Below are 26,620 nucleotides of genomic sequence, written 5' to 3' on the forward strand. Positions count from 1 at the left end.
AATGAAACGTTCAGAAACCAACCCACAAGCTTGGAGGACAAACCTTCACCCTCATACATTCTGTTGCTAAAAGCAGACAATATTGCATAGAATTGGTTCACTAGGAAGTTTCTCTTATTAAACTAATCTTTAAAAGAATATGATTGATATGGAATTTTTGGCCATGCTCATTCCCATACACGGGAGAATTTTCCATGTAGGAAAAAAGAATGTATCCCATTGTAGAATTCTCCCTTCTACATGGAAAGTGGGAGCTCCTAGATTAAAAATCTTAAAGAAAGAAAGAGATGACTGCAGCTAGGCTGGTCTTATTATTTATTTAATGCACAGTTCTACAAGAAACCCATACCTGTGGATCAAATATCATTCAAACATGTCACCTTATTGAGTTCAGATGAACATCTTAAAAGCTAAGTGAATTAAATTGCACTGAAATCATAATAACAGTGAATTATGGAATATGTACCCATTGCCCTATTGTAAATTACTGTCTACAATAATACTTAATGCCATTTTTTGATGCCTCCGATGTTTTTTCAGCCCTGTTTTTTACTACTTTGTTTAGTTACCCTTTCCTTCATTTTAAATTCTAGACAATTCCTGATAAAGAAAAAAGAAGTGTCAGAGGCTAATAGCTTTCACCGTCACTCTTTCAGCAGGCACTTTAACTACTTTCCTCCTGCTTCAGTGAGCATTCAAGCTACAATTATAATTCAGAAACATTGCCTCAATTATTTTGTAGGCAATGATATGTTAGGGTTGCTGAACTAAGACTTTAGGCAGCAGTGTTTCTGTTGCTACCTCTTTCTAATCAAAAATTGACATGGAATTAAATATATAATTATATATGCCTTTACAGGAGTTGCAATTATTCTTTGTTGCAGCTTGCAGTACTAATGCACTTTGTTTTTAAGACTTCATTCTCATCATAGTTGTATCTTAGCAAAAGATTTGCAAAAACAAATTAAAAATTGTGAAAACATGTTCATATGACTACTGTGGCAGGATTTTTGATTATTAATAAAAAAATGCAATTGAAGGCTTACTTTAAACTGGTCAACTTTTTCGAGCTTTTCCAGATCTGGCACCAATCTTACTCCATCTTCAAGTGTTTTCAAAAACTCTACTTGAAATGCCACCATTTCAGTCAGATTCCCAAAAAGAACATCAAGCTAGTAAGGAATGAAATATAAAAATCATATTTTTCATAAAACAATAACAAAATTTAGGTGATATGCTAGCCATGTTTGGCTTCATTTTTTAAAAAAAAATCACTGAAGAATTTCAGAAAAAATGGCCCTTAGAAGTATAAACATAAAATCTACTGTATCGTTTTTATTTTGACCAACAAATGAAAGATACTATACCTCTTCTTGAGTAAGAAAAACTTCTTTTTGTAGTGGTTTCAGGTATCTCTCCATTAGACAATTTAAATCCTGAAAATGAAAGATTATACTTTTAGCAGTTTTCAATGAGAAATTTAAAAACTTCAAATTCCAAATACCTTTGCAGGATTTTCAGTCATTTAATATTCATCATTAATGCTGGGTTTGGAACTTTCTTGAAGCATCTATTGGCTACTGTCAAATAAATTCTGTATTAGGTAAAATATATTGATTTGATTTGGCACGGAATCATTATTGTATTGTCTTTATTGGAGTATTCATCTACTTCATAGGGAATGCATAGGTTATTTTCTCTGCTGCATCCAATTCCTAACTCAATGTTGAATGATATAATGGCCCAAATAAGCATCTATATATCTTGAAAAATAATATGACAAATACTAACCTAAATGTATCATGAATCATCAAAGGAAAAAGGAAAACCATCACTATTGAAAACAGGACTTGAAAACCTTGAATCAGCCTTTACCAATGTAAAACTAAATACAACTGCAAGTCCCAGAATTTCCAGCTACCTTGGAAGATGTTTAGTTGAGGAAGGCTGAAGCATTTAATGTATTGCATTCATTACAGTATGGTACATTTTGGGAAAACACTAAAGTAGATTTAGAAAGTCAAATAATATATTAATATTACCAAGATTTACATCTGATGTTTTAAAATTGTCTCTTAATAAAAATGATAAAAGCAAGACCCATGGGCAATACTTTTCCAGTTCAAAACTATATTTTTTTAAAGGGAAATAGTATATTTATTTATAAATTTTATTGGCCTCTCATCTTATCGCAGGGTAACTTTAGTTTAGGGTAGAGACTTTGTGTTTAGAAGCATTGTGTTTACTTTTTTTTTTTTAGGGCAAAATGGATCCCCCCCGCCCCGCCCAATAAAGAGAACTGTGAACTTACTTTTAAGGATTTGCCTTAATAGGGAAAAATCAGATTAGAAATATGTGTTCCTGTTATGTATTAAACACAGGTGGTCCTTGCTTAATGACCACTTATTCAGCAACCATTCAATCTTACAACAGCACTGAATGAATAGTATTTATGACTGGTCCACTTAGCTGAAATTGCAATGTTTCCACAATTACATGGGCAACCAGCTCTCAAGTATGACATTACAGCACCCCACAGCCATGTGATTGCCATTTAAAACCTTCACTGACAGCTTCCCACAAAAAGGTCAGTGGGAAAACTGCCAGGAGGTTGCAAGTGGTGAGACATGCTATCGCGTTTAATAATGGCATAGGATTCATTTAACAAGTACAACTGGAAGTATTGGAACTGCCATTTCTAAGTGGCATGGTCATAGGAAATCCTACTTTATGACCGTGTCACTTAGCAACAGAAATTCCAGTCCCAATTTCTGTTTTTAAATGAGGAGTATACTATAGGTAATATTTAACTTTTTATTTTATATTTGAGATCTGCAACTTACTCTCCTTTCTTTTGCAGTTGCTAACTCTACTCCAATAAACCTTGATCAACTGGTTATTATAAGCATGACTAAACTGGATGCATCGAACTATTAGCAGAGTAAAGGACAGAAAACTCTTATTCTAAAGAAAGAGAGGAAACAATGGGCAGCTTTGATTTTACTACTACCAACAAAGAGGCACTCCTGGGCTTTTTCTAAAAGCTGATGGCAGCAGAATAAAGGGAGAACAGGAAAGAGATAAAGCAAAGGACTCAATCTTTTTTCTTTGAAGATATGTTTAAAGAGTCAATGTTACCTTATTTCTGCTTAGCTTAAGCTAATGTTAGCATGACAGGATAGAGGAGGAGAAAAGCAGAGATGATACTCGTGAGTATTATGGGTTAAGTCTAGAAAAATGGGTCATGGCTAGAATGGGTCATGTTTGTGACTCTTGTCCACACTTCTTGACATGCAAATTAATACATAACAGCATATCACCTTGACATATGTGCATTCTGTTTCAAGTAGTTCACAAATAACTTTGCGCAGTTTATCAGCATCAGTTAGCTGTCTTGTAGTGGATTGTTGAGGTCCAGTAGATTCCTGAATGATCACATTAGGGTCAGATGGATTCATCTCATGAAGACTGCGACAAAAAGCAGCCACCTGTTCTGTACTCTATAAAATTAAAACAAATGATTATTTCCAGAATTCAAAATGTCATAATTATAATTCTTTTGAATCAGCCATCTTAAAGTACATTTTCCTGTTCCAAGATGAAAATTAAAGCAAACTGTGACATATTGTACCAAAACTTTAAAAATATAAATCTGCAATTGATTCCAGAAAATATTTTGTTAAGAAACAAATTATATAATTAAATTTTTTATGTAAACATCATTCATTATACATCTCCATACTTTCTATACTTGGTTCCACAATATCTTCACATTGCATTGTGTTTGTTAAACTTCTCACTTTTGTCTTTTTGATGAACTCTTCAGAACCGTCCAACTACCGTTTTTTCAGTGTTTTCTTTCTTTTCAATCCATTCATTCTTCCCACTCCTTCATATATTTGTTTTAAATATTTATTCTAATTCCTTCACTTTATATCGTAAATAGCCAAATAACATACTTCTTATATATTTCATACTGGTCACTCACATTTGCATTCAGTTCTTATTTATTTTGCCCACATTCATTCATGATGCTATACCTTCTTGCTTCACTACTCTGATTTTAAAGAAAACTATTCCTACTGCACACAATTAATTATGTTTTTCTTGACCCACAATCTCTTGCTTTCACAAAACAAACAAGCATATTTTAGATGCCACCATTTTGACAAATATCATTTCCTTGGAAAAGATTACATGCCAAAGAAAATATTATTTTTTCTACTTATTTGTTAGAAGTACAGCATTTGCATTGATAGTGTGCATAATCAATTGCAGAGAGCCAGTCTGATGTAGTGATGAAGGCATCATGCCAAAAACCATGAGACTGTGATTCTAATCCTGCCTATAGCATTATCTCAACTGGGTGACTTTGGTCCACTCACTGTCTCTCAGCCCTTTAAAATAGGGAATGGCACAACAATCCAAAAATCTTTGGAAAAAAAAAGCTGCAGAAAGCAGAAGTTCAGGTAGTCACCAGGAGTCAACATTGACTCAAAGGCACAAAAGAAGTTGGTTGCAAAACAAGGTACACAATGGACCGAATTAGAAATGCCTCTTTCCCTTACCAATTCTATAATCAAAATTATACTCTTACCTGATTATAAAACAATTCAATGTAAAATTTCTCAAATCTTTTAATTTCAGCTGTCAGAATGTACTTCAGGAAAATATTATTCTTTAGTAAGTCTATGCAACTTAGAATAATTTATACTAAAATCAGAATTAGAAATAAAGTAAAATATCTTAACCAGATGAATAGCCTTTCCAAATTCTGGTGCAATCCATAAGTGTCAGACAACAGTTACCATAAGCTGCACTAGGTAAACCAGACCAGGAAATCACAAGAAGGCTATTTTTATTGAAATTGGTTGTAATAACAGAATCTTGCAATTGTGATTGTGCTATATCTCTTCTTTCTTCAGCAGGTAAGGGAGGCATAATCTGTTCTGACTTTAAAAATGTTTCAGTCTCTTTTGTCTAGGGAACAATTCCAGTATATTTCCCTCAAAGTTAAGCAAGTTCCTTACTTTCTACAGTTACTTCCTAGTACATGATGGCAGGAGTAAATATGCTGACATATTTTGAGCATAAACCAGAGAAAATCTAAACTCTTCAGCTATTAACCTCTACATGGAGTTTTAGATTGTTTATCAATCCCCAAACATTTAATATATTAAAATAATAAATACTACTTAAACTAATAGTACTACAAACAATGATAATAGTAACAGCAATAACAAAACCTTTGGAGATTGATATTAACCACTTTGGGAAATCCTGCTTTAGCCTCTTAAATTATGTATGAGCACAATAAGATGGAATAGTAAGCAGGAACTAAGTTAAATTATATAGTTCTATCATAAAGGAACTGTTAAAGTATACATTTAACATCAACTCCAAAGTAGATATTGTAGAATAACCCATATAGCCCATTTAACATTCTATATCATCAATTTAAAAGAACAAAATATGCATTTCAACATATGAGAGAACACACTAAAATATTCTTCATTTATACAATGTTTCTCTATTGCTAAATCTTGAATTAATTTTCTATTCCTAAATGTATCACTCTCCCTGAGATTACAATTATAAATAAAATGGGTGGTATAATTAAGCCAAGTGATTATTAATGACCCAACTACTTTAAGTAAGTTGGTCATAAATCATTTACTAAAGTTTTGCATTTTTCCCTAATTTTCTATTTATAGAGATTGAAATGAAACCTTACATATGAAAAAGTAAAAAGAAAAGAAACCAGCTACTTGAGAAGCACTCCAAACAGTCCCTGTGAAATACAAGAATTTTTAAAAGACAAAATAGCAGTAGATTATTTAGAAACTGTTCCAATTAATAAATCACTTTAAAAGTAAATAACATCAAAGAAACAATGCTATACTGTCCAAGCTCACACTAATACAACAAAGGCATACCTTAAGAAAAGTTAATATTTCTCTTCTCTTTTGAACTTAAACATACAGCATTACTTACCTATAATTGGTTTTCTATAACACCAAGGACAAACTCACTGCCTTTTGCAAGACGAAGCATTTGAGCTTTAGCAGCTGGAATGAGCGCTGCAACTGCTTCAAACTTGAGATTGCCTTCTGCTAGCTCATTTCCACTGTCTAAAACTAGCTATCAGAAGAAAGGCTACAGGCTTATATGTCAAAGTGGAAGGAAGTCAGAGGCCAAATGCATTTTCCTTCCTTTCCACTATGATACAATGGCAACAGTATTAGTGCATTACTTCATAGGTCAGACCCAACTCTCACAGGGTAAATTCATTACATTATTGTGTTTTCAAATAGATATTCCACCTCTCTTACAGGGATGATTTACACATGCCAATGGATTTATCTTTGTTGCCATTTGTTCATGCTTTGGAATATCAGCAAATATATTGTCCTGCCTCGTAGTAATATGCATTAATGTGTTCTTCCCATATGGCAGCATACATGTATGAGACAACGCATTTCCTTCAGAAGAATGATGTTTATGTAAGGGAGGAATATTGCATAAATTTACTTGGAGGTTGCATCATTTCCAAGCATCAGGATTGTATAGATTGAGGGCTTTGTTCTCAAAGCAAACAAAACTATGTCCCAAAGGAAAAGACCAGTGGACAAAAAGTGTCAAATTAAAATCAAATTAAATTAGTGAAGTTTATTTTATTTAAACTGCATTTAAATAGAATAAGCTTTAGTCTTGATGAAAATTCAATATTAATAACATTCCTAATAAAAATCAAACATCAGATGTGGCATTTGTATCATAAATATCATTAAATTATATTTTACATACATGTACCTTTAGAAGACTTTCAAGATAACAAACTTCACACTAAGCTATCACAGATAAAAAAATCAAATGGGCAAGCTCATATGATAATGGTCAGCAATTAGAAATCCATTTGTTCAGTCACTTTAATACAATTGTTGTGTTCTACTTCAGTCAAAGGTAGATGGCCCTGAAATAACTTTCCAATTAGGTTCTTTCCATGAAAACTGTGGTACAACTTTACACATGCACACACACACACAAACACAAAATGGCAGCCTACATACATGTGTGTAAAATTGTGCCATTCAAAATGTGAAACACTAAAAAGGGGCAATATCAAAGTTTGAAACCTAATAACTTATGGTAGTTATTAGGATCCATAGCTCTTGTACTTATTATGGGCAAGACAGAAACATTTGGATTTAGCAAGTGATAATGAGCTACAATCAAGCCACTAATTGGTTTTATTTCATATTAATTGTAAGTAGGAAAAAAAAGAAAGATATTCTTCTGGAAGCAATCCTCTAATCACATTCTTGTGAAATTGGCATTACAAGTTTGAGCCAGCAGAGATTTTACTATTTACAATGTGAAAATGAAAGTTTCACACCTTGCTTGTTTTATCACTCTCATCAGAGAATTCCAAGATGTTCACTTCTGTCTCTTCTAGAGATGAGATACGTATTGAGATACAGTTGTCTTGATCATTGCTGAGCAAGGGCCCTGCCAGGATGCAAAAGAAGAATGAAATGGGTAACATTTCAGTGCCAATACAAAAAAAAACAGTTTATAAACAAAACAAAACAAAAAGAAATAAAAAGAAAAATTTTCTCTTCTCTTCTCTAATATTGGCAAGCTCTCAAAAAATGCAGGATTATTTTTTTTACCAGATCCTAGCCAGATCATGTACATAGGATAGGTTCAGATCAAAATAATTCTTTTCCTGATATTTTACCATATAGAACTGATATCTCGTATATTTTTCTCTCCTCCTCATCCTCCCTCCCTCCCTCTCTTTCTCTCTGTGTATATAAACAAATCCTAGGGATCAAACAAGTTGGAATATATGACAAAACTGGTTTTTGAACTCCAAAGAATTAAAATACAAAATGTATCTACTTGTCATAGAAACACTAATGACATTATATATATATATATTATTAGACCATGTTGCCTATGAGTACAGGAATAGTTTTGAAAGTAGATCTCAATAAGGTTATATAAGTAGATCTGAGCAGATACATTTTTACTCTGTTGTACATTCCATTTCATCTATTTATAGTATTCCAATCCTGAGATATCAAAATACTCAGCTTTCAACTAACAATGGACTCCTTTCTAAAAATAAAAATTTTAAAGCATCTATAGAAATAGCTAAAACAATGTCATATATCTGTGATATGTCATATATATGAGGCTGTAATAACTTCATTTGAAATGGAGAAGTGACTTTAAATCAAGTCAATATTAATTTCTTAGCTGATGGTAATGAACTTTTTATAACTATCTGCACTTTCTTTCTGTTATACAAAAAAATACAGTAATCTGCTTCTTGCAATAGAGACATTATTCCCCCAAAGAGAGCTATTTTGAATCTTTATAAAGAGCTACCATTAATGCCTTCCATTCTTAAAAACATAAATTCTTTACTTCAATTATCCTCCAGCATATTATTATTTAAAAATACAAGCTATTCATATGATTTCTACCAACTGTAGTGGAGCACTTGCCCTATTTTGTTGTATTTACTTTGTATTTATGGTTCATTTTTATTTATCTCTTCATGTTATAGAAGATGTAGCATAGACTTCAGACTATGAAATTTCCTGCCATTAAAAAATAAATTATCTTTGGACTACATTAAAGGTATGAGGACTGGGTGAGGAAAATTTACATTAATGAAAAATTAAATAAAATATTGGCAGTTGAAGATAGCAAATATAGGTCTTTTAATGTTTATCTTGTAATATTAATTATAGATGCAAGTTTCAATAGTTTGTCTTTTCATAAAATAAAAATATTGTCCATAATAATAAAAGATGAATAAATTAGATCATGTTAGGATTATCAGATCTGGGCTATATAATTTCAGAGAAGATTATTTATATTAAATATTATTAGTATAATGAAACAGGTTCTTGGAAAGCAATTGAGAGTTAAAAATATTAACGTTTGGTTAATACTTATCCCTCAAATCAAAGAACATAGGATTTAACAATCTTGGATTGTTATATAAAAAGCATTCATGGAAGAATGTGTATATAAGTCTTAAACTTGTCAATTCTTAACCTTCAAATTAGTTTTGATTCTTTGAACCAAAAGAGAAGCAAAATTGGGCAACATTGTCTAGATTTAATTTACTGTTGAAACTAAATAAAGCATATAATTTTAATTTTAATATATATATTCTTCTTTAAAGTAAATGTGCTTATGTATGTGTATACATGTATGTATGTGGATATATAGATGCACCTTAAAATGTAAACAAGTACATTAAAACACTTCCATATCTAAACTAAATTTCAGGTAGCCCAAATAAAGCAGTAAGATTGCCTAGTCCAATTCAAAATGAGTTTAACAACTTTCCAAGCCTTGAAGATTTTTAGCCAGGTTATTTGAATGGATTCCTTCTCCCCGTCCTATCAGATGAGGCAGGGCAAATGGCTTCAATAGAAAAGTCCTTTCAGTGTGGAAGAATCTCTCTAAAAACATATACATTACTAGAATTTATTATTTCTACCACATCAAAAATATGGTATAGAAAGATGAATAGCACAAGAACAAGTGATAGAAAAAGTTTGGCTTCCTAAAACACCTACCCATGCGTTCTGTAGTCATAGGACTCACTGCACTTTTGGTTTCTACAAGGAGTATATTTGACAATTGTTTTGCTTCACAAAAGGCATGACTAGTGAATTCTGCTGCTAAGATACTACATGCTATTCACATTTAAACTTTGTTTGTTTGTTTTTTTTTAAAAAATCACCACTGTTATCCATACACTTGTAATATCCTCTTAGTATGTTATATAGCACAAATGCACTCAGAATCTATGCTGTCAAATGTTCTGAATCCAAGTGCTTTATTGCTATGCAACAACAGTATGCAACCTGCTGTCACTCAAAGTGGAGAGGCCCTTTGTAGTCCCAAATGTGCTTTTTCAAGAGGCAACTGGACTTTCTGGTTTTTCTTTGAAGACATTTGATTGCTCATTTAAGAAGCTTCTTCTTGAAAAAGCATCTTTGGAACAACCATGACTTGGATGACTGAGAATCTCCATAGGTTTTTTGTAGCTTTAATTTTTTTTGCCCCTCAATAAAAACTTCCTTGTTGAACACAAATAAATGATGCTACATTCTCTTAACTAGCCATCTAATTAAAATAAAACCATTAATATTAGTATTGAATTAAGCTTATCTTTTCTACCTACTTTTACAATATGTTTAGGAGGCTGCTGCCTTTTGGAGTGAGGCTCCAATATGATATTTAGATTTTGGGGTGATTTGGAACCAAATTAAACTTTCCTCTCCTAGTACAGTACCTAGCTCAAAGATTCGGTTGCTGCTAAGAGCTAAACAGTATTCCTGTTCCATTTTCCTTTTTTCCACCCTCCTTTGCTTTTTTCATCAGTTTGCAAATTCAAAATTTGGAGATTCAAATCACCTCAGCTTAACTGTTATATTGATGCAATCTGGATGATCTGATTTTTCGAACATCTCCTTGCCTTTTCTGACTGAACATGATTGTTACTCAGGAAAAACAACAAAGTAACACAGGATGTTAGCAGAGTAGGAACTAAACCACAGCCTGTGGCTACCCTTGAGATTAAATCAGATATTGCCTCCCTAAATAATATCAAATACAGTTGTATATTCTTATCAGTGTGATCTGTATAATGGGTGGCTCCTGGAATGAATGACTCAATGAATGAATGAATGCATGTACATTCATGCACATTCAAAGTTATATACACACACATATATCTCAATCCTTATTTCAAGATGGCCCTGATCGCTTGCAAACATACAAGGCGTATAAGTACAGTATTAACTGTATAGTATTAACAAGTATGATAATAGTATTACTGTATTTTTCCATGTTAAGGATTATGTTCAGTGAAGGTATGAAGAAAAATTCTATACTCTGTAAATAGTTTTCCGCAGCTAATGCGCATCATATCTTATGTGATAAATAAATTCCTGCTCCTTTCTTCATTTAATGATTTTCTGAGTAGACATACATTGGGCATAAATTATAGAACATGTTTAATACTCTTCTAATGCTGAACACCAGTAAAAGACCCACACAGTCTACATTCTGTGAATACAAAGGGACTTATCTCCTAAATTATATAAAATGTGCATACAGTGCACTTAAAGGCCTATTTTCACTGCATTGTAAATTATCCCCTTTTAGTTTTGTTTTATTATTGTCAAGTGTACTTAGTGTAACAAATAATTCTATGTAGAATTTTCATATAGGTCACTACTGACATCTTGTGGCCAAATATATTTTGATGTAAGTATGTTTTTCTCCTATATGAGACAGAAGACCAAGCTGTAGTTTCAAAAAAAAAAGTCTATATTTTTATCAAGTTTCTTTAGAACATGCCTATGATATAGAATAAAAGAAATCTGTAAACAGAAACATGTCCTCAAGTCAAGATTGACTTCTACTGACTTTCATATATTTGAATTCCATATATTGAACTCCTACTGACTTCCATATATTGCCTTCCATATGTTGAATTGTCTTTGCTGTCTTCAGTGTCCTAAGTACAAAATAGGTGAAACCTGCTTAGTTTTTCAAGATTGGCTAGGTGCTGCCAACTAGCAGGGAGATAGATGTACAGTTATCCACCTATATTTTTTAAATTTTATTTTATAAATATAGCCACTTCTGTTTCATTTTCTACATCTTTATAGACAAACTCCATGTTTTTATAATGACATTATTTTTTTATAATTACTTTTTTAGCCAGTCTGTATAGTTTATATTTACACTCAATAAGTTCTTTAATTGGGCTAAACTGTTTCTGACGAGTATGCATACATGCAGAAAAATTCCCCACAGGTATTTTTTGTTATGCTCTTCGCCATCCAATTGTGAATTTCTATACACAGAAAGAATGAGTCTCTTCAAAGAAAAGAATTTAAAAAATTGGAATCTGTTCTTAACATCCTGTAGTCCAGCATATAAACAGAAAGCCACTGCCCTTTTTAATCCAGCATTACGACTGATTATTTTGGAACAACTAATATCATATATGACAAATCACTGTAGTTACTTCCAACTGTAGCTACCTCATTTTGAACTATTAAATAATACTAATATTTAGCACTTTTACATGGTGAAACAACAAGCAAAACCCGGAATTTGCTTACACAAAGGTCTGGAGCACTTTGTACTCTTAAGTGGTTACATACAGCATGCTTGAGAGAGATTTTAATGTAAACTAATCTCTTGCCAATAAATATGAATACCTTGGGTGCTGCATACAGACTTTAATGGACTGTCAGTCAAGTCAAAAGAACCATCTATCCTCCGAGGTGGTAAGTATATTCGATTCTGGCCTGCCTCTCTCTCAGGATAAGTCTGTACAATAAGGCACAGAGAAGGCTGAACAAGAAGATCTCTTAGCATGGCTGAGTTCAGGTCTTCAGCAGGCTTCTTATTAATTTCAACAATTTCATCACCTGGTTTCAGACCTGAAAAGGAACATATTGAAGTTCAACTAGGGGTGCCCTGTACCTAGATGTTAGGGTTTTTAATTTCCTTAAGCCATAGACACCCAAGAACAAATGCTTTCATTTCCTGTACATTTCTGTATTTTGAGATAAGAAGCATTTTACTGAATGAAACAGTTTCAGACACTATTCACAGATGCATTCTACTGTACTATTCTAGTCCAACAGTATCGGAGTCACAGTAAACCTTGGCATATATGACAGCCAAGTACCAAGCAAAGATTGTAAAGATGTCATTTCAGCTATTCTATTCCTACACAAATACTTTGAAATTATGGAGGCATGGTGATTCTGTGACTTAACAATGCTAGAGATGGTCTTTCTCAGGAGATCTGAGTTCTAGCACCAAGTGGTGGAGTGAGCTCCCATCATTTGCCTTAGCTTCTGCCCACCTAGCAGTTTGAAAGCATGTTATATGGGAGTAGATAAATAGGTACCACTTTGGTGGGAAGATGAGCCAGTGCTTCATGAGAATGGTCAGAACCATGCCATTTACAAGATGTCTTTGGTGTATAAATATTCAATCTTTTCTGCATATAGAGTGAATTAATGAGGGGAGAGTATACAGCCTGGCATACTCCTTTTGGAGCCAGTCTATTTCAGAGATTTATTCATTTTGTTGTTATCACAATTTAAAATGTCCACTCCATCTGGTACTGCAGCTATGCCAGGACAATTAGAACAGATCACGGGATCTAGAACAATTTAGTCATGCCAAACTAAATGTAATTGCAGTGGGTCTAACTCTACGCATAATCCAATTCAATATATAACCTTCCCAGAAAACAAAGTATCAAGGTTTTCAAGGGTAGATTCCTTTGAAATACAGGCTATATAATTCCTTTTGCACATGTCTTTAGGATGGACTTTTGACATTTATATTGCTATTAACATTTAAAATTCCTTTTTCTTTTATTTTTAAGATATTGCTGCCCTTATCCAGTCATTAGACAAACAACTAAAGGGGAATATTCTACACCTACGCACACTCCCTGAGCTCTCTAGGATACTTGAATTTTTTGTTAAATAGAAAGATGTCTAAAGATATAGTAAATTTAAGATAATTAATTTTCAATGGCAAAAAGAAAGTATACACCAACCCATTATTATATATAATATCTAAAAGATAATGGATAGATACCATATTTTTCGGAGTATAAGACACACTTTTTCCACCCCCAAAAGTGGGTGGAAATGTCTGTGCATCTTACACAGTGAATGTTGCTGAAGCCCCGCCCACCTTCTGGCCCCCACCCTTTGGCCTCTGCCTCCCAGCAATTTGTAATTCCACCCCATGCCCCATTTTCCGACCATTCCAATCCCTGCTGATCGGAATGGGCAGAAAATGTGGTGCGCGGAGGCTGAAAACAGGATGCGGAGGCTGAAAATGGGACACACGGAGGTAGCAAATGGCAATGGCAACCCCTGCGGCCTAAAATAGCTGATCGTCAGGAGGCCGATCCAACCAACAATCAGCCGCTTGTGCTAATCAAGCTGTGCTGAAACAAACTGAAACTGAAACGGCTACTTGCTGTTTGCTGCAAGGAAGCAAATTGCTGGGAGGCAGAGGCAGATTTTTTTTCTTGTTTTCCTCCCCAAAAGCTAGGTGTGTCTTATACTTCAGAATGTCTTATACTCCGAAAAATATGGTATATAATTTTGAAGAATCACAGCTTCTTATAGCCATTCACAAATTATTTTTACATAGTACAAGAGATAGTATACTCTTGAATAATAGAGAGGGGGAAATCCTTGAATGCTAAAGACATTTTAAAGAACATATGACACAAGTTCTAGCATCTTACCTTTTTTAAAAGCCAGACCTGTTTCTTTGACACTGTTGATGTAGAGACGACGAATCCCTTCTTCTTCTATAGAGGATAGAGAAAAACCTGTTAAAATATAAAAAAATAAAGGTATTTGTTAATATTTTAAGCAATAGTATTTTAAAGGAAGCATTTGATAATCTGTAAACAAACTATTTTTTTGCTGATTTCTCCCCCCAAAAGGGAAAAAGTCCACCTTATTCAAGTAATAACAGGATAATAGAATAAATGACATCAGTTATACAACCATTTCTCCAGATTATAACACTTCTCCCAGCATAAATATTCTTTGCTTAAAGTCAAACCTTATGGTTCTGTTCTTCACATATACAAAGCACATATTGTACATTTTGGGAAAATCTGAAAAATTGGGTATCTTAAATAGCATATGTACTCGATTGCAGTCATCTACGTATACTACTGCAAATTGGTTTTTAAAATTCAGCTTTAAAATCTGGCAGTCATCAGGAAAATCAGCAGCATGTATAAGAGAAAAACAGCTTTAGTAGATTGGATGCTAGTTTGGAGACTCAGGTATAAAATATTTATAGTGGAATATTATAAAATGGAAAAACAGATATGAAAGTGGATCGCTTATGGAATCGTCTTAGGATTCATAGCAGAGACTGTGGTGCAATATCTAGAAGCTTAATATACAATTCAAAGTATGGGTGCATTATGTGGTTGTCACCGTCATCATAATAAAAAAGGAACAACTAGAGCAGACACGTGAAACAATTAACAATCTCTTCAAAAAAATAACGTTCACAAGAGAAGACAAAAAAAGAACATACCACCTTCCTAGATATCCTCATCCCCAGAACAGGAAATGGTGGCAAATTAGAAATCTAGGACTATCAGAAAATAACATAAAGCAACCGAGTGCTCCACTAGCAAAGCAGCAACCCAACTCCCATAAGAGAAACTATGAAAGAACATCATTCTCAGGAGTACAAACACACTGTAGTGCAGCAATCCACTATTTCCAGAAACAAAAAATAGACCTATAAAACATCTATTAACAAAATAGATACCGACACAATTTTATCAAAAAGTGTATAGGCACATAATTTGCTTCAGCACAACCCGTACAACCTATGAAAAGGATAACACCCATAACTCAAAAAGATTTCTGAAATAACCAACAGACTACAACTCCATGGCATCACCATAGCACACAGCCAACTAAATTCTTCTAAAACATCTTAAGCAAACCAAAAGACTCAAGAAGAGAAATCAGGAATAATTTACAGTATACAATGCAAGGACATTGTCCCTGAAGAGAAAGGAAGGAATTGGCTAGATATATTATCTATATTATTCTACAGTAATAGGATTAGGCATGAATTAGGCCTGTCATTGACCATCTGCTGCTTTATAAAAATGTGCTGAAAATTTAATTGCTTTTACTAAAAATGTCATTGATAGCATCATTACTTTCAAAGCTACAGTAATGGTTCATGTGCAGGATGGGCTTTCCTTGGATTGATAAATGAGAGATTATTCTTTCAGACAGACTATGTAGAGGATGGAATGTTTTCCTTCAAGAAAACATGATGCAAACAGAATTTTATTTTTTTAAATTAAGGATGTACAATGAAAGTAAATTCTCTGAACATTGATGTAAACCGCCTGGAGTCAGCTATGTGTCAGCTGGGCAGCTATATAAATTTGTTTAATAAATAAATGAGTAAAATAATTTATACCTAAATATGCACCAAGCCATGAGAAAGTAGAGAAAAGAATGCTTTGGAGCTGACTTTGTCAGAACCACATGATATTGATGAAAAAACACAGCTAGAGGTCAATAACCCTAACTCTGAAAACGATTTGCCAACTGCAAAGAATACCACCTTGAATAACTGAAAGAATAAATGGTCCAAAAGAAAGCTTTAATAAATTGATAATATCTTTTTCTTAAGGAACTTCCAAAGAAAGGTCAACAAGTGAAAAAATGTTCTTAGCATTTTAAAATGCTGCTTAGGACTGCCACATGACATTTAGGAATGGAGTATACACAGTTATATGATTGTACTTGTGAAAAGATATTGGTATAAAAGTTGACATAATTCTAGTGATGCTGCTGCAAAGGGAGCAAAGGCAATTTTTGGCTGCATCATGACATCAGGTGTCAAGTCATGAAAAGTATTTATTCCATTTCACTCTGCTTTGATCAGCTGCCATCTTAAGTGCTATGTCCATTTCAGGCACTATAATTTAGGACAGATTTGGAACAACTGATTCAGGCTCAGAGAACACAAGGATGATGGGACTAAATATAAGATCTCATAGAGATAGACTGAAGGAGCAGAGTAAGTTTAGCCTTGAAAAACGCTGTGTAAGATGGAATATAACATTTTTTTCTAATACTGAAAATATATCACACCAACAAAAATCAAGAGCTTCATTCACTGGATTGTACAACAGGAATAGTAAATAGTAAGCAGTTAAGTCAGACTGAAAAAATGTATGAAAAGATTTTTTTGAAAAGTTTTAAGACTCCTGAAAGTTCCACAGTAAAATTAATTATAAAGAGACTGTAAGCTAACTTTCACTAGCTGGTTGAACAGCAATCTATTGAGAATACTTTAATTTGGAAGACCATAGAGGTGAACTCAGTTGCTTTTTATGATTTTATGCATAGCATCAATTTAATAAACATAAATGCATATACCTATATGCAGCAGGAGCAGCCTTATCCTTACAATAGAAAAAGTACTTGGTGGTGTAATATGCCTTTCAAATAGAGATGGGCAACCTAGAACTTGCAGGCTTCATGCAGTCTAGAAGCATCATGTTTTTATCTCCAGGAACCCAATTTTGTGCCCCTGAAATTGGTGATAAATGCCAAATAAGAGGGGCATTTTTTGCCAATTAGTAATGGAAAATAAAACGAATAGATGTGTTGCATTTCCAGGTGGCTTAACAAGCCTAATAAATATATATTATTGCATTTGAAAGAAGCATTTACATACTGTATTTATAATTTAATAGTGTATTCAATACATGGAGGTTTACCAATGTATGGTGACCGCCATGTTGTATGATGCACTTTAATCGTACACAATATGTTTTGTGCGCATTGTTGCATCAAATTTCCCAAGTAAGAAACATTTTGGAAGTCTTTTCAGTATTTTTAGCTTGCATGATCTTTAACATGAGCAAGAAGCACCTCACAAATCCTTAAAACAACTCATTCAAAGCAGCAGCTTCATACTCAATGCAGGGTTTGGGGTTTTTTTTGTAAAATTTTATACTCAAAATGTTGCAAAATACAATGGTTTTTACCCTTTGTGTGTGTGTGTGTGTGTGTGTGTGTGTGTATGTTTGTGTGTGTGTGTGTGTGTGTGTGTGCGCGCGCGCGCATATCTCCTACATGGAAGATCTATTAACATGTTACTGTATAAACCAATGTCAAAATTTAGCCAATACACATTCATCATATAAGCCTTTACCTTCAAATGAATCCAGCATTGCTGGGTTATACCATATCTCAGCTGTATAATAAGCCTTTTAGGGATTTTAAAATGCTAAATATTAAAACTCACAGAACTCAAGATAAATGCTACAGATGGTTTATTCACTGAAGTAAACTGGAAACACAATATAATAATACATATATTTTGTCTAAATTTAAAGGCTATTATTTGCATCCAAACCAACAGGGTAGTTTTGAAAATATGTTGTAAGTATGTATCAAATAACAATGTTAAATCTGAAGTGTAAAATTTCCTGGAAGTTTCAGCATTGAAGATTAATGTTTTCATACTTAGCAGTACACAATTTTATCTCCTAGCTTCAGTGTGAAAAGTTACTTTCTTTCTGAGAAGTGGCTTATTTTTCCACAGGACCTGTTTCTGTATTTTAAAAATGGAAGAGATGCCCAGTAGTGTCAACTTAGCCACCTAAAATGATTGTCCTCAGATATGACTACTGACTAGATTCAATAAGGCTTTTAAAGATTACAGCTTCATAATTCCAAACCCCCAGTACTTGGATAGAATGTCATGGCTTGCAATCAACACCTCTAGGTGCTACTAGATAGAAGTAGATAGAAGAAAGTTGCTGTTGTGAATATTAAAATATTTTATGATACCTGTGTAAGCAAAAACTTGATATGCAAATGTATACAAATACACATATCCCAAACTCACCATAATTATCCAATGTGTCAGATTTTTCAAGCTGAATTTGCTGTGTAATTTTTTCACAAATTTCAATTTCTTTATATAACTGAAAACACAATACATTTTTAGAAAGAGTTAGTTACATAGAATTATACTGCTACTTGTCATTTTCCATGCAGCATCCTTTTTGAATGTAGAGAGAAGACAGATAAAAAAAAATCACAGTATGGTAAAGTTCTGATTGGGTTATGTGCAGCTCAACACCTGATAATCTCGTGGACATATACCATGTAGTTTTCAGCTAATAAACCAAATTTATACAATATTCCTTCTTAATCACATAATCTCAGCCATTTCTTCTGGGGTTCAGTATATATGCCTTTGTCAGTCACATTACTTCAGAACATTGTAAGATTGTAAAGTATAAAATTTAATAATATTTTGAAGTTATATTTTTTCTTCATCTTTAATGTCTAAATTTAGTTCTTCCTTCCATAATATTTATTTCCCTCCTTCTTTTCCTTCCCTTTCTCAATATAAACTAAGATAGTAATGAATAAGAGTGACAGTAATGTCAGCATGTCCTAAAAAAAGTTTATTTCATAATCTAGTGTCATGTATTAAAACTACAATTGTCCAAATTCCTAGGCAAACAGAGGGGTTATCCAGATGGGAATTCTGGATATTATAGCCCTAATATATCTGAAGAGCTTGGATCTCATTATTAAACACAACTTGAATTCAAATTCCACACTCATTAGAGATCTTAGCTCAGCCACAAACACTCAGCCTATTTACTTCTATGAACTCTCTGAAGGATGGGACAAAATACTAAAAGTAAGGATATTCTTGTTCCACTACATGCAAGCTCAATTTATCTTGCTCTATATTTAGAGTTCTTAATACAAACACTACCAAAGAGACAAGATATGGTAATATCAATCTCTTTTTTTTCTAAATTCTATTTAAAACAATATATATAGGACAACTATGTAAGCTTAACATTACCAATTCATAAATATCTTCTTCTGGTTTTGGTATGTAACATTCCATTTGGTTTCCTATGAGGAATCTGAGACGGACATAGTGAGCTGAGTAATCCAACTGATGTGCCTGAAAGAAAAAAGAAAATAAATATCCATATATCAATAACCATTTTTGTTTAGTAAAATGCATCTCTTAATGGAGAGAAAAGTCTGCTCTACTTAAAAGGAAACGTTTAAAATTATTGTCTAAACAACCCAAGAAAAATACTTTATTGATGCTCAAAAGAAAACTGGTTACATTTGATTCCCTAATTTGAAAAGGCAACATCATTCTGAATGGAAACATCACCAAATATCAGATCTGGGTGTAAATATATGTACTAAACATAATGTTAACATTAACAAGTTTCTTTCTCTTATTTCCCAACAAAAACCTAATGCTTACATATAGTACGACCTAGTTTGTTACTGAATTTATCAAAAACATTATGAGCCTAAATCTGCTATAATGTTAAGTTAACCAATTATATTAGCCAATATCCTTATTATTGTACCACTAACTTGCATATTTCTCTTTCCTACTTTTGCCCTCAAACATTTTTTCCTTCGAATGAAAAAATATGAATCCTTTCTTTAAAGAATCACCCACCATGATTTAACTGAAGACACATATTTTCCTGCCCTTTTCCAGACACCAACCACATATAATAATGCAACAGGAGATTCCATGCCGGGGAAAAAAGGCAATCTTATATTTCTTCTGGAATTAAAGGTCCAAGAGACATAACCAACAGTAGCACTGCTATGTTCTTGCTGAGATTAAAAATAACATTACAGAAGCTGCAAGGCTGCATCTACAATACCTTGGAATTAAAATGATGTTGATAACTTACACATACACATTTTTTTGTTTTCTTGACTGGGCACAAAGAAAATGACAGTGTGATGGAGAAAAAAGATGGGCAAAATTAGCATTGCTATTCCTCTACACTCCTGAAGACAACAATTATTTGCATTAAGTAACCCTGTACAAATTCTATTCTGAATCACACAAATAAACAGTAAACAACAACAACAACAACAGGAGCCTGGCAGCATTTTTTCTAACAAGTTTTAACAAAAGACTCCAACTCATGAAAGCTAATGCTTTTAGTATTTTGTTAGTTAGAGAAGATATGGTAGACTCCTATCCTACCATAGATTAACACAGCATTTCTCCTACAGTGTTTTCTAATTAATAGTATCTTATGGCATGAGTTCCAGTGTGGCTTATTACATTTATATAAACACAGAAGTTATTATCTTGCTCAGAAGTGTTCACTGATTACAATCTTCACACATCCAGAACATATGGAAAGAAAGTTAAGATATTTCTTTTCCCTAGGACTTCAAACTTTAGGACTGATACTGTTAACATAGAATAGTCTTTTTAATCTTGAAACAATAAGTTTCTTATTAGTGGTTACTTGAATAGGATCAAACTGCTTTCCAATGATTGAATTCGCACATCAAGCTAAGCTCATGATTTGTTTAATATTCATCTATAGAATACTAGAATCAGCTGGGTTCTCAGAAGCCAATAAGCCACGTCCAGACAAGCTAAACTATGACACGGCATGACATAAAAACCAGATCAGAGTAACAGATCGATTTAGCTCTGTATTCTTTGTACTGAATAGTGGTAGGTGCAATTTTAGATAGTAATCTGTTCCACGCTTGCTTGGAAACGATAGGAGTAGAGTCCACCTTTTTTATATCTCCACATGATGTTAAATTGAGATATTGGATCTCCTTTTGATACACGAATGAATAGTACATAACATCAAAATCAAATCATATTTATGGCTAGCAGTAATTGTAGTCCTGAACTAGCTAAGGCTAGAATTTTCATCTTTAGTTCCCCATGATCCAGGTGAAAATTACAATATGGGGAGTCTTTACAACATCTAGAGCATGAAGAAGCTATATGAACTGTAGAGCGTGAAATGTTTACTATACCAGAACTCGACTGATTCTCAGATGGCAGATGGCAAACTGATGTGAAATGATGTGGTTCAGAGAATTAAAGGAAAAAGAATGAGCTGAATGCAAGAGACAGGAGAGAAAGATTCATTAGTAGATGTTACAGGGAAGACAGACCCATCAGCATTTTCATATCATACATAGATAATTCAGAAAGAAAGAGACATACATAGAATGAATCACAAACCAGTTTAGTGACAATTTAACAATTTAACATTAGTCTCAAAAAAAAACACGCTTAAGTTTCACATACTGCAAACAACTTATCATGTTCTACCTATGCTACCTATAAAAATTACTATCTATATAAAATTACTATTTATACAAAAGTTCTAAAAATAACATTATTGCTAAGATCACTTTTAATGTTTTCTATTGTGTATCTTTTAAAAAATATCACTTTATTTTGATAAATAATAAAAATGCTAGAAACATTTTTCTTCAATAATATCTATAGAAATCTATTTGCTAAAAGATATTCAGTATGATATAACTAAATTAGAACCTTTTCATGCAATGTATGCAAATCTCCCTCAAGATATAACTTGAATATAGAAAATACAAAATTTCACGTATATTGTTTTAGTATTCCAGTTTACTTGGTTAGTTCATGGTACTGGGGGATGAACACCATGGATAACAATGATGATTATTTCTAAATTATAACTGTACATCCATTCCTCCTATACTTTGTAAATTACAATGTGCATCGTGTTCTAATTATTCTTTTCTCAAGTGTAAAGATTTAATTTAGAGAACAAATTATTAGTTCAATTTGTTGCAATACAGCAAATAGTCTTTCCTTCCTTCCTGAAAATTTACTTCCAGAATTCTTATTTATGCATGCATGCTAACAATTTACAAATGGTGAGTATTCTATTACATTAATCTTGAATTCTACAAGTAGACATAATCTAAAGCCAGAGAATAGATTGTTAATGTGAAGGAACAGTATTGAGAAAGTTGAATAATTAAAAACCTGCCTGTCAAGATCTACTTCCACATATGTACATATTGAATGACTGATGGATCCCACCTGAGAATCCAGAACAATTTTTGACATATAGATTCCCGCGTTACCCACAAACAATACGCATATTATATTGAATATACATTGAACATTTTTTCTGTCAATACCATCTTGGAACAAGAGGTGAGTTGAAAGATACTTGCTGCTTAAGAGAAACTGACAATTAAAAGACTGATTAAAAAGTTGACATATATGCACAGGTATAGTTCACATAGTGAACATACTGACAGAAAATGATAGTCTGAAATTATTATTGGCTTGTATAGCTATAAATTATCTGGTGGCATGTTTGTCTCCTTCCAACAACAGGAGCAGTTGCAGTATTTCAGAAGTTATTAGAGAGAGTTTATGTTGTTTCCAAACTGTTGTGTCTAATCAGAGACCTCTGATTGCTATTCACATAAAAAGCCAGGAACTCAACTAGATTTCTGAATCCTGGTTTGTTTTGAATGAATAGAGCCACTAATGGATTATGGAGATTTTTTTCCCATCATTTTCAAATATAATATTATTTAGTATCTACATGAATGAATAATCCCTGCAGTCCCCATTGTCATCATTAAGTGAGGACTGTAGGTCATTGGACTGTGGAAGAAGGAGTGAGAGGGTGCACAACTGGTGGGAAAAGTGTGAGAAAGACATGGCAGGAGTGCGGCAGAGCTTTGGGTGCTAATGCCAGATGTGGTAGATCCAGTGCAAGCATAATGAGGTTCAAGGAAGGTGCATAGGAATGCACAGATGGCCGTGGAGCAAAGTGAGGCTGGAGAAGGATGCAGGAGGGAAGGGGGGAATTTACCTGAGCAACTTGCAACCTTCCCTTCCATCCTCCCCATTGACTTTGTTTTGGGAAACTGGCAGGGAAGGTCACAAATGAGACACATGTGACAATGGATTGGTGCAAACATTGTTTGAGCCAGTTTTCAAGCACCTGAATTATGATCACATGACCACAAAGATGCTGGGACAGCTAAAACTTTGAGAATTAACCAAAACCACCACTTGTTCTGCACTGCCTTAACTTCAAACAGTTGCTGAACAAGTGATTGTTAACCAAGAATTACCTGCAGACATTATTAATATGAATGTCTGACACAACTAAGGTTTCATCATTTTATTTAACCAGGGGTAATTCCCTGCATGCAAAGTGGAAGCTGTGAAATGCAATTTATCATTTATTACTTTACCTTGCAAATCATTTCGAGGACATCTCTTGCTGTGTCTCCTGGGTGGATGACAGTCAAAGCCGACTGGTTATTTGGCAGGCAATACCATGATGGTGTAAAATACTCATGAACCCAGATGTCAGAGTCAGGATTATGAGGATGGACAGTAGTGAGGGCTACTTCTTTTTCTCTCTGAAAAATGCCATGAAAATGTTTCTGATTAAGTGGAACTCAGCTTTTCTATTAAGAACAAGGTTATTAAGGTAGAATTATTTACTATCAAATTAAACTATAAATCAAATACATATTATTACACATGATGCTGAATGGAAATCGTCCAGTTGTCAGTTTTCTTAGCAATTTTCCAACATATTGGGAAAGGATCACTCACTTTGCAGGAACAATTCTATATGTGCATTGGATTTCCAATGGGAAGCCTGTTTCTCCTGAATTTATTTCATATTTTGGAGTTGTGCCCCAAAGTTAAAGCTACCATTTTCTTGTATTAATACTGTAGAAATAAATTAAGGTGATAAATTCACTATGGAATTGGCTGATTTAGAATTATGAATGCCCTGTAGCAAACTATAGCATTCATTTCAAATGCTTTCTTCTTTTGTAAGTTTAAACTAGACCTTGAGGTTACCATTTCTATCAAGTGATAGAAGTATGGAATTCCCATTAGTTTTAAATGATTCAATCTGTTAAACTCCATTTGCTCAATTAAAAATATGTCCCCTGGCCCTAAGTAATTATGTTTCAAAACCCAGTTATGTACATACAATACGAAAAAGGTAAAACAGAGTTGTATTTACCAAAGCAGAAGTCTCCTTAATTATATATACTGATCAACTATATAGAAAAGTAAATTAGCTGAGGTCTCTATGAAGGTTCCTCAATATAAAATGGAAATACTCCACTCATGTTCAGACTTTATGACAGCATATCCTATGACCTAATATTTTCGGGGAAATGTTCAACTATGTTTAATGTTAGCATTGAAAAATTCAGTATTGCTCATTTCTACTTAAGAAAGGAAAAGTATATTACTGGCGACACAAGCAGACATAGTCACGTAATGGCACAGATAGAAAGTTAATGAGTGTTCTGTTGTAGGCAACAGGAAAAGAAAATGGAATAAGGGCTCTTAACATGAAGGAACACAAGTGGAAATCAGCAAAGTAATATGTGAAGGAGAATTATATTTGCTATTGATGAAAATCTCTGCATTTGGCTTTGCATGCATATCATTAATAAGGAATATAGCCCTGGTGACTGTAATAAGATATTTGACTTTTTTAATTCTGAATTCTCCATAAAAATATTATGAAAATTGGTTCTTTCTGGTAGCTGTAAAGCCGAGACGTTTTTCTAAGATAAAAGTAGTGGGATATAAAAGCTCTTCAGAGTTTAGAAAAGATATAGAAAACTACCAAAGCCTGTTGAATAAATGAATGTATATATACCATGATGAAGAAAAATATTTAACAACAAAAGTCAGTTCAACAAAAAATAAGATCAATCTTATAAAATGAAGGTATATATTTATCCAGAGAGGAGAGAGCTGATCCGCAGAATACTTTGTCTCAAAAACAGATGTTCACCCAAACACATGGAGAACGCGAGGTGAGGTGAGAACTGAAGCACATGTCCAGTCTTGTCTGTTTTAAGTCAGTTTCCATAATATTCAGACCAAACACATGAAGGGAAAATGGACTTGTACTCTTTTGAATGCAGTACAATTGCCACTATGACTGAGGCTCAAGTCAAGTGGAGAGCTGTATTCTTGTTTAAGTGTACACCCATTCCGCTTCCCTTCAGGGTCCTTCCTGAACATTTGAATGCAGGAGAGGAGTGGGAACAGGAGTGCAAAACCAGCCCATTTTCTATCCACATACTCAGTTAAAGTCTGAATGGGACATAAAGTTCCCCTATGCTAGTTAAGTGGATGTTAAATCTGAAGTGAGATCTGATCTAGCAGAGTAAATACCCAAATCTTTATGTTCTTATATAATCTGAAGGGAAAATATTTAGTTTCATATTTGTAAAATGAGGTGTCACCATAGATTTGAAAACAGAATTCAATTCTACTTTAGCTAATATCTACCTAATATGCATGAAAACCTACAGGCTTCTCATAACAGCAAGTTCTTGGCTAAATATTTTTCATGGAAATAAGTTTCTATCAATGGTAGTTATGTTGTCATTTTAAAAATAAAACAAAATTCTGATTAGTTCTGGGTCCACCAACTCTCATTCAAGTGCCAGTGGATATTCAGAAACTTCCATATCTCTAGCAAACAGACTTTGAACTGAGCTGTCATCATGCTTTGAGCTTTGCTTCATCTTCACTTCCCCTTCACTTCAGATTTTCATTTCACATTATTTCACCCTGCTTCACTGTACTGGGTTCTGGGTCACAAGCTAATTGAACTCCTTTTATGTAAATTAATTATATCCTTTTTTTTTTACCTTACTTTCTTGCACAGTGTCATCAAATATTCCTTCTAAAGATTTCTTTACAGAATCAGTTCCTTCACCAAAAACCTTCAAAACACAAAGAAATTGTGCTATTTTAAATACAGTAAGATGATGCAAATACTTGCTAAATCTGGAAACATTTCATGTTGATAGAAGAAATGAAGATGGGCTCGGGAGGAAAATTTGCATATCAATTATACTCGGATAAAATTAGTTTCTAAGTACAAAAATAGCTAAGTTACACTGGTTACCTGGTCTTTTCAAACAAAGTACAAAATGTACTCATTCTAAACTGCAACCATTTGGAAAAAATGAGAGTTACAAGCAAGAAACAGAAAAACATTTTTCAAGCCAGAAATGAGGGATGCTAATAGGTAGCATTTATAAATTGTAGCCAAATATTCTCAACATTATAAGCTAATAATATATAAAAGATTTTGTATGGACACTAA

At 33.4% G+C, this 26,620-nt stretch overlaps 1 protein-coding gene across 7 annotated transcripts in view; it reads right to left on the bottom strand.

Moving 5' to 3' along the window:
- TIAM1 (TIAM Rac1 associated GEF 1) overlaps positions 1-26,620 on the bottom strand; it is a 207,728-nt gene that overhangs the window by 16,619 nt on the left and 164,489 nt on the right. For all 7 annotated transcript variants that reach the window (XM_087937550.1, XM_087937547.1, XM_087937549.1 and 4 more), the window contains 10 exons: positions 26,160-26,234; positions 23,709-23,879; positions 19,495-19,599; positions 18,514-18,592; positions 14,339-14,425; positions 12,270-12,494; positions 7,397-7,509; positions 3,321-3,500; positions 1,368-1,436; positions 1,047-1,172 (listed from right to left, as the gene is read on the bottom strand). In XM_087937550.1, coding sequence (XP_087793676.1) covers positions 1,047-1,172; positions 1,368-1,436; positions 3,321-3,500; positions 7,397-7,509; positions 12,270-12,494; positions 14,339-14,425; positions 18,514-18,592; positions 19,495-19,599; positions 23,709-23,879; positions 26,160-26,234 — 1,230 coding nt within the window. The remainder of the gene's footprint in view (positions 1-1,046; positions 1,173-1,367; positions 1,437-3,320; positions 3,501-7,396; positions 7,510-12,269; positions 12,495-14,338; positions 14,426-18,513; positions 18,593-19,494; positions 19,600-23,708; positions 23,880-26,159; positions 26,235-26,620) is intronic.

The sequence above is a fragment of the Pseudonaja textilis genome, chromosome 7 (genome assembly GCF_049901715.1).
Source record: "Pseudonaja textilis isolate UNSWEBS1 chromosome 7, rPseTex1.2, whole genome shotgun sequence".
Classification (NCBI taxonomy): Eukaryota; Metazoa; Chordata; class Lepidosauria; order Squamata; family Elapidae; genus Pseudonaja; species Pseudonaja textilis.